The sequence below is a fragment of the Trypanosoma theileri genome, assembly GCF_002087225.1.
Source record: "Trypanosoma theileri isolate Edinburgh chromosome Unknown TM35_Tth_6_V1, whole genome shotgun sequence".
Taxonomy (NCBI): Eukaryota; Euglenozoa; class Kinetoplastea; order Trypanosomatida; family Trypanosomatidae; genus Trypanosoma; species Trypanosoma theileri.
Window position 1 is genome coordinate 129,178 of NW_021639848.1, and position 8,243 is coordinate 137,420.

Here is an 8,243-nt window from a genome sequence, read left to right on the forward strand (position 1 = left end):
AAAAAAAAAAAAAAAAAAAACCATCACATAAATAAAGATTCCGTAAAGAATCATTTTGTGCATCTATATCGCTGAAAAATAGGAAGGTATTGTGCCTTGTATCTATTATCTATATATGTATATATGTATATGTATATAAGAAAATATATTAAAACACTCATCACTCTTTTCTCTTGTACGTTCTATTTATTTACTCTATCTAAAATGACCGCATGCGCAGCTTCATTTGTTGCAAAGCAGCCTTTAATTGTTCGGCTGTCATCGTAGGATATGGACGAGAATATAATGATGAGAGTGATGACCCACTGCTGCTGCTGCTAGTATTGTTATTTATATTGCTATTGTCACTCGTATCTATTGTAGAGCTGCCTGTTGTCTCTTCTTCTTCTTCTTCTTCCTCTTCTTCCCTTCCTGGAAGCCGCATAGGTGTAATCATAGAGCTCATAGAACTAAGGCTCACATTAGCATGAAGTGTAGAACTTTCATTGGTAATATTCATATCTGCATTACCAGCTGCCATTGAAAGTTTTTCTTGTAATGCTTTAAGATTTCTAAGGAATTTTTCATGATGTTCATCTAATATCCCTTGTTCATTCCTGTTGCGACTATTATCCCGACTGTTGCTTTCTTGTGGTGAAGATGTTGTTGGAAGTGATGTTGATGGTAATGATGTTGAGGATGAGGATGTTCTTGTTGATGATGTTTGTTGTTGTTGTTGTTCTTCTTCCTCCTCCTTCTTCTTCTTCTCTTCCTTCTCTTTCTTTTCATGATGTTGTTGTTGTTTTTCTTCTCTTTTTTCATCATATTCCTCTTTCATTGTTTTTCTTCCCATCTTGGTTGATATAGGCGTTGGTTCAGGTGCAAGCAATGATGCGCATGGGGCATCACTCCCCACATCCGAATGATCATCATTATTATTATCCTCATTATTATTATTATTATTATTATTATTATTATTATTATTATTATTATTATTCCCAGTAACGTGATAATAAAGATCATCATGGTTCTTATTATGATCCTCAACATTTAACACAGCAATAGTAGTATCATCCTTATCATCCTCTCTGTATTCATTTAAATCATCTCCATCCACAATAGGACGTACACCAAGCGGCTTGGAGGATAATTGCAGCATAATCTCTCCTTCTTTTGGTAACAGAGATGCAACAGTTACCAATGGGAATAGCAACAAGTCCTCCGTATCTTCCTTTTCGTTACTTTTGTTAATATTATTATTATTATTATTATTATTATTATGATTATGATGATGACTCTCCACGATACCTGTAGCTGCACCTTCTGCAGGTATGAGTAAAGTATCACGTAGAAAGATAGACTCAAACTCTGCCTCCACTTGTGTTTTTAACACTACTGCCCGACGAGCCTCTTGCAGTTCTGTAGTCGGCATCACTTTCTCTTGTATCTCTGCAGCACTAATACGTTGTTGTAATGCCTCTACATTCGCTGCTCGTCTTTTTGCCTCTTCACGTGCTTCTCTTTCGGCTTCTTCGCGTTGTAATAAAATAGCTGCTGCTCGTTCAGCGGCAATACGACGGGCCTCTTCCACATTTGCCTGCGCTTCTGCCATCGCCTCTTGTCGTTGTTTACTATACTCTGCAGCGGCCACAGCAGCAGCAGCAGAAGAAGAAGAAGCTTTGTTCATGTTATTATTATTATTATTATTATTATTATTATTGCCCTGCACAGAACTGGGACGATTATTACTCACAATCACCACAGCAGCAGAAGAATGAATATTTGTTTTTGTACGGTTTCCATGTGTAATGGCAGTATGAGATAAAGCCCCTGCGAGAGGTGATGGTGTAGTTTTCATATTATTATTAGTATTATTAGTATTAGTAGTATTAGTAGTAGCGAAAGATGGTAAAGGTGGTCGTGATTGTGCGGCTTTACTTCGACTGCGTTTATCTTCTGCGAGTCGAACGGCCTTCTTTCGTTCCAATATACTTCGTTGTGGTTCTTGTTGAAGAGCACGAGTGATGCGTTCCTGTGCTCTAGCGAGACGATGTCTTTCATCCTGCAATGCATTCTCTGCAACCCATGCGTTTAATTCCTCTGCGGCGAGTTGTTGTTGTTTTTGTTTTAATTCCGCTGCCTTATACATACCTTCACCTTGTTTGGCTTGACAGTCGTATAGGATACGATCAATGAGGGCGGCTTGTTGTTGGACTTCACATTCCCATTGTTTCTCTACATCACTGCGGACTTTTTGTTGTTGTTGGGCTTTTTGGGCGGCGTATGTGCGGGCCCGGCGAACACACATCTCATTTGCCAATCGGCGTGATTCTTCATATCGGGCTCGACGTGCTTCTGCCTCTTGTTGTTGTTGTAAATATCGTAGAGACACCATTGGAGTGTCACTCTTACTCATGTATAGGAAGTAAATATATATATATATATATAGGAGATGGTAAACAAAAAAGAAGAAAAGGGGAAATGTACAATAGATGGGATAATTTTTATTCTCAGAAGCATCAAAGAAGCCATAGACTAGATATCTCATTCTCTAGAGATATATACATATATATATATAGTGGTATATATAAAATATAAAATATAATATATAATATATATAGTGGTATACATTGATAGAAACATTAATAATAATAATAATAAACATTCAGCCTCAGAACAGGAAAAATTACTATTTCTACCCGACTGAAGACAAATGCGGGAGATAAAGAAAGAGAGAGAAATAATAATAATAAAGAAAGCAACTTTCAAAACATCGACATCAATAAATAAAAATAATGAGAAACATGAGGTAACCCAGACTCATACACAAGGTCCCAGAGCCCCAGAATCACACACAAACACACAAAGAGAGAGAGAAAAAAAAAGAGACAACAACCAAGCAATAAACAATAACAATATAAAAAAAGACAAAAAAAAAACAATACAAACAATACAAACAATAAAAAGAAACACTTTCCTTTTTTTTTTCTTTAAAAACAAACAAACATTCAATAGAGAACTCTATGCATTATTGGGTTTAAGGTGCTGAAGGTAAAGGTTCTATTCGCACCACAGATGGTGACATTCCCCCTTCATGCCCCAATTCCGTTGTATTGGAGAGAGTCATAAAACCACCAATACCTCTATCTCTACTATTACTTTTACTTCCTCCTCTTCCAATGCCACTATCATCACATTCCATACTTGTTGTGCCTGCGAAAGCAGATAAGGATGGTTTTACCGTTACGGAATTTAATGAAAAGGATGAGAGTGGTGTCTTACTACTATGTTGTTGTTGTTGTCGTTGTTGGGAATGCGCCTGAACGGATGGTTCCAACTTGTGTAAGGCGTGAGAGACGATGGTTGTAAATTCTTGTAATTGTCCATCTAATCGTTCCACATCTTTTTCATAAGAACGTCGTACCGCTTCTGTCTGTTCTCGTTCCGCATCCAATGAACGTTGACAATCTTTTAATTCCGTACGAAGTTTCTGTTCTGTATCCTCACGTATTTGTAATTGTTGTTGTAATCCTGAAACTTGTTTTTGTAATCCATTACAGGCCTCTTTGTGTTCCCGTCGTTCGGCTTCTAATTTCTCTTCATGAGCTTCTTCCACTTGTTCAAGATATCTTTCTGTGTGGGCCAGTTTCTCTTGTGTCTTTTGTAGTTGTTGTTCCTTTTCGGTAATACCTTGACAGAGAAAGGCGACGAGGGCCTCATCTGTGTGGGTAAAACGTTCCACCTCCTCTCGCAATTGAGCCTCTCGTGCGGGAAATGTCTGTTCCATGTACATTGTATTTTCCGACAAGAGAGATTCCAAAGACCGGAGTTTTTGTTGTAATTCCCGCAATTGTTGATAAGAAGAGGAACAGGATGTTAAGATCTGCTCATGCGCATAAAGGGCTTCAGATCTGGTAGAGAGGGCTCGTCGTCGTCCTTCCACATTATTCATATTCATATTATTAGTATTATTATGATTATTATTATTATTGTTGTTGCTATTACTCTGCCGTAGTGCTTCTTTCGCCCGACTGAGTTCATAGCGAAGTTCATCCACCACACGTTCTAAACTCACTTCTCTATTTCGACTTGCCCGAAGTTCCTCCTCCAGTTGTTTAACTCGTTCTTGACTTGCTCGTTGCATCTTTGCCGTACTTTCACGGTATTCACTCATAGTACTGTTGAGATCATCTGCGTATTTACCAGCCACCGCTTCTGCACGGAAGAGTCGTTCGGTTTGTTGATGTAATCGAGCCTCTAATGCGGTGGTCTGTTCTCGCCGCATTTCATTTTCCTTCGCGGTGGATTCTAATTTTAGACGTAACTCCTGTAGTTGAGATTCCAGTTTGGTTACCTGTTCCTGCAGTTGTAGTACCTGGTGTTCCTTTTCTTTAAGTGTGTTCATCTTTACCCGAAGTTGCTGCATGAGATTGAAGTTTATTTGTTTTAAATCTTTCTCTAGTGACTCTTTATCTCGTGTAACGCACATTACTCGTTCTGTAGCGGCACTACACTGCGAGATGAGTCGAGTGATTTCTGTTTTCAGTTCTCTGTTCTCATCGTTAAGAGCCGTTAGGAGTCGTTTTGTTTCCGTCAGGAGGAGTGACTCCCGCGCCGACTCCATTTTTCCCCACCCCCAACAACTCCACACTGTATATGTGTTTATATATATATATATATATATATATATATATATGAGTAAACAAAAAAAAAAAGAAAACAAAAAAGAAATAATGAAAATAAAAGGAGAGAGTGTGAGTAAGAGAGAAAGAAAAAAATATTCAGAGAAGTTTGGCTTCGTATAGCCCTTTCGTTTTTTTTTGTTTTTTTTTTTTTATATTATTATTTTCAAATAGAAACTGAAGGAGATAGATGTGTTAAGTACAAACTTACACATCTCTTTGATAATAATAATAATAAAAATAATAATAATAACAATAATAATAATGACAAGAGAGAGAGAGACATATATATATATAGCAAGAAAAAAGACAATCGCAACGTAAAAAAAAAAACAAAGATAAAAAAAAACTACTACCAAACCCCAACAGAAACAATCACAAACGAAGAAAGAGAAACAAAGGGTAAAGACGAGAGGAAAAAAAAAAAAAAAAAAAACCGTTTTCTTTTTTTTTCCTTGTGTGTATATATGTTCTTTTACGGATCGTCATTTTCTTCTTGGTTTCTACTGATTCTTCTTCTTCATTTTTTCCTCTTCTCTTTCTTTATTTCCACACTTCCCCAACGTCACCACCCCTCATCCCTCTGCCCGTTCTGTACCCCCTCCCCCTTATCTGTTTCTTTCTTTCCTTTTTCTATCTCTACTTAATTTTCTTTCTTCTTTCTTCTTTTTGTTCACTTTATTTATTTCTCTCTCTCTCTCTCTTTTCATATGGTTCCTTCTCATAGAAATATACATATATATATATATATATATATACAGAGTTTTTTCTTTCTGTTTACAGTGCAGAGTCTTTCTTCTGTAGAAAAGCCCTCGCCAGTGGTGGGGCGAGTGTAGCGACGGCGTGAAAGATATGCCGTTTCTCTGCTGGACATCGTTCTACAATTTCTTCAATTGGCATCCACACCACTCGTGCAAACTCCTGCAGGGCGTCTGTGTCTGGCGGTGGGATAACACTCATTTTGTGAATATTCTGCGCTGGTGTGAAGAAGAGCAGCAATCGTTGTTCCTGTCCAATGTAACCAAAGCGACGGAGATTGGCCCCATCACGTAATGTGTAGCGAAAGGCCCGTGGATCTCCATTAGGCGGTGGAATCTCCGCCACAAACGATAAGGCGTATCGCTCGAGTCCAATTTCTTCTCGTACTTCGCGATAGGCGGCGTTGAGAACATTATCGCCGTCGTCTTTACTCTCTATACCGCCCTGCACGAATTGATACTCTTTTTGGTGTAGTCGTTGACAGGCGAGGAAGTTCAGGTCCTCGTTAAAGATCACCACACAGACATTCTTGCGGTACATATAGAGCTCCCGCTAATAGAAAAGAAAAAAAAGAAAAGAAAAAAAAAAAAAAAAAAAAAAAAAAAAGAGAGGAATCTCAAAAAAGGTACATGTGTTCGCAAGAACCATATACACAATCTCTACTCCACTACCAGTATATATATATATATATACAATGTGTACGGGAGGGGGAATAAATATCGTATGTGAATAAGTGCAAAAAAGTCTCAAGTAACAGAGACGCATATCCTTCTTTCTCTTTCTCTTTCTCTCCATTTCTTTTTTTTTTTTTCTTCTCTTCCCCTTGCAATGGGCTTTCGCTTGTTAAAAATCTCTCTTTCTCTCTCCCATGTATAAATATTACTTTCACCTCAGTATAACTCTCCCACAAACAACACAATAAGAATAACAACAACGTCATCATCACCATTGTTGCTGTCCCTTACACACACACACAGAAAGCAAAATAATAATAATAATAATAATAATAATAATAATAATAATAATAATAATATACTCTCTCTCTCACTCTGTAGGTGGAGAAAGTCCACGGTAATAGCGTCGTTTATAGTCTAGTGAATCAATATGAAGAACGGCCTGTGCAGAGGTTGGTCCATTCTTTGAAGCCGCAAAAGCCACTGTCTCTCCCAGTCGCTGTTGTGCAAATTCACGATGTGGAGGTGTTTGCAATGGCAGCCATCGTCCATATGTCTCCGCCGGGTTTTTTCGTGTCCAAGGAACAATTAATTTACTTTCCTCCAATTGTTCCATCATAAACTCTGCAAGTGGAATAACATCTGTAAAGGTAACAAACCCACGAGCATCCGATGGATCTGCACGTACTTTTAAAAGTTGATGAATAACACAGAGAAAATCACGAGTAACGAGACGTCTGTAACTTCCACTTTCAGACCAGAAAGGAACAGGCATAGGAGCAATACAGATATCTGCTATCATTGGAGGTACGAGTTTCTGTAATAGAAAGAACACATCACTGCGAATAAAGTGAATACGTGAACCATATAAAGGAACTAATTTCATGGCAGCATCTAATAAAGCTGAGAGGGTATGATCTATAATGAGTAAACTATATGTAGAATCCATTTCTAATTGTCTTTGTAAATAGGAAAGACTTCGACAACCTACTATGATTGCTTGTCGTTCAGCAGCTGTTTTCCATGGTTCTATTACAGAATGATGAAATTCCTTCGTTATGTTGGTTGCCAGTGATTGACGTATTTCACTACGATGAACACCACTACTGGGTGGTAATGTAATTAAGTGAAAGGCTGGATAGTATACAGCGGCGGTATCATCATAAGTAGTTGTGTGTATAGGATGATGACTACTATTACCTTGTTTAGTATTATTATTATTATTATTATTATTATTATTATTATTATTATTATTATTATTATTATTATTATTATTTTCTGCCACTGCGGTGTTGTGGCGCCGCACCGCCTCTTGCAGTTCTGACTGTTGCGCTTCTTTTGTTAATTCCCGTGTGATGAGTGAAAGTTTAGGGGCCAGCAGCAACGCAGAAATCCGGCGGGAAAACATTACATCTAAACAAGAGAAAATAATAATAATAATAATAATAATAATAATAATAATAATAATAATAATAAAAGGAAAAGAAAAGAAAAGAAAAGAGAGAAAGAATAATTCACGTGAAAAAAATGGGGGAAGAAGAACACATTGCAAAGGAGAGAGTGGAGGAGGAAAAACAAGAAAAACAAATAATAAATAAATAAACAAAACAACTTAATGCGGTATTAAGGGATTTCGCACAAGTATACACTTACTGCGAGCCCACTGTTGTATTTCATCATCCGACATACTTTGCAATTTCTCTTTTTGTTTCCGTTGAGTTTCCACACCTCTTCCATATCGACTACGATAGTAAAGACTGGCCCGGCGAGCAGAGAGCATCTCTTGTTTGGCCCGATCACAATGGGCGGGAAGTTGCTCCAACAGTGCCGCTATTTCCTCACTACGACTAATACTATTACTATTAGTAATATTATTATTATTATTATTATTATTATTATTATTATTATTATTAGTAGTAGTATTATTTGGGAGAACTTCGTGGATGATACGCTGCAGAGGTGTAATTTGTGGAATAGCGACGGGTTGATGGCAGAATGGTGACAACACGAGTGCCCGAGTCCACAGGGAGGAGGATAGACGCAACGCCATTTTTTTTGTGATCTCTTTTTTCTTTGAGAAAGAAAAATAAAAAAAAAGAAAAGAGAAAAGGATAATGAGAAGGAGAAGGGGGAAATATATATATATATA

At 37.5% G+C, this 8,243-nt stretch overlaps 5 protein-coding genes across 5 annotated transcripts; all 5 read right to left on the reverse strand.

The window, feature by feature from the left end:
• Positions 1-199: 199 nt before the first annotated feature.
• On the reverse strand, positions 200-2,395 carry TM35_000061410 (uncharacterized protein; the record flags this gene model as incomplete). Its single annotated transcript, XM_029023178.1, has 1 exon — positions 200-2,395. One exon carries the CDS (start codon positions 2,393-2,395, stop codon positions 200-202), a length of 2,196 nt encoding a protein of 731 aa, XP_028885202.1.
• Positions 2,396-3,016: 621 nt separating this feature from the next.
• On the reverse strand, positions 3,017-4,603 carry TM35_000061420 (uncharacterized protein; the record flags this gene model as incomplete). Its single annotated transcript, XM_029023179.1, has 1 exon — positions 3,017-4,603. The coding sequence occupies one exon, from the start codon at positions 4,601-4,603 to the stop codon at positions 3,017-3,019; it is 1,587 nt and encodes a 528-aa protein (XP_028885203.1).
• An 835-nt stretch (positions 4,604-5,438) lies between these two features.
• Positions 5,439-5,960, reverse strand: TM35_000061430 (putative NUDIX hydrolase, conserved; the record flags this gene model as incomplete). The annotated part of the gene is made up of 1 exon (XM_029023180.1): positions 5,439-5,960. The coding sequence occupies one exon, from the start codon at positions 5,958-5,960 to the stop codon at positions 5,439-5,441; it is 522 nt and encodes a 173-aa protein (XP_028885204.1).
• A 504-nt stretch (positions 5,961-6,464) lies between these two features.
• On the reverse strand, positions 6,465-7,502 carry TM35_000061440 (uncharacterized protein; the record flags this gene model as incomplete). Its single annotated transcript, XM_029023181.1, has 1 exon — positions 6,465-7,502. The coding sequence occupies one exon, from the start codon at positions 7,500-7,502 to the stop codon at positions 6,465-6,467; it is 1,038 nt and encodes a 345-aa protein (XP_028885205.1).
• Positions 7,503-7,706: 204 nt separating this feature from the next.
• Positions 7,707-8,144, reverse strand: TM35_000061450 (uncharacterized protein; the record flags this gene model as incomplete). Its single annotated transcript, XM_029023182.1, has 1 exon — positions 7,707-8,144. One exon carries the CDS (start codon positions 8,142-8,144, stop codon positions 7,707-7,709), a length of 438 nt encoding a protein of 145 aa, XP_028885206.1.
• Between the last annotated feature and the right edge of the window lie 99 nt (positions 8,145-8,243).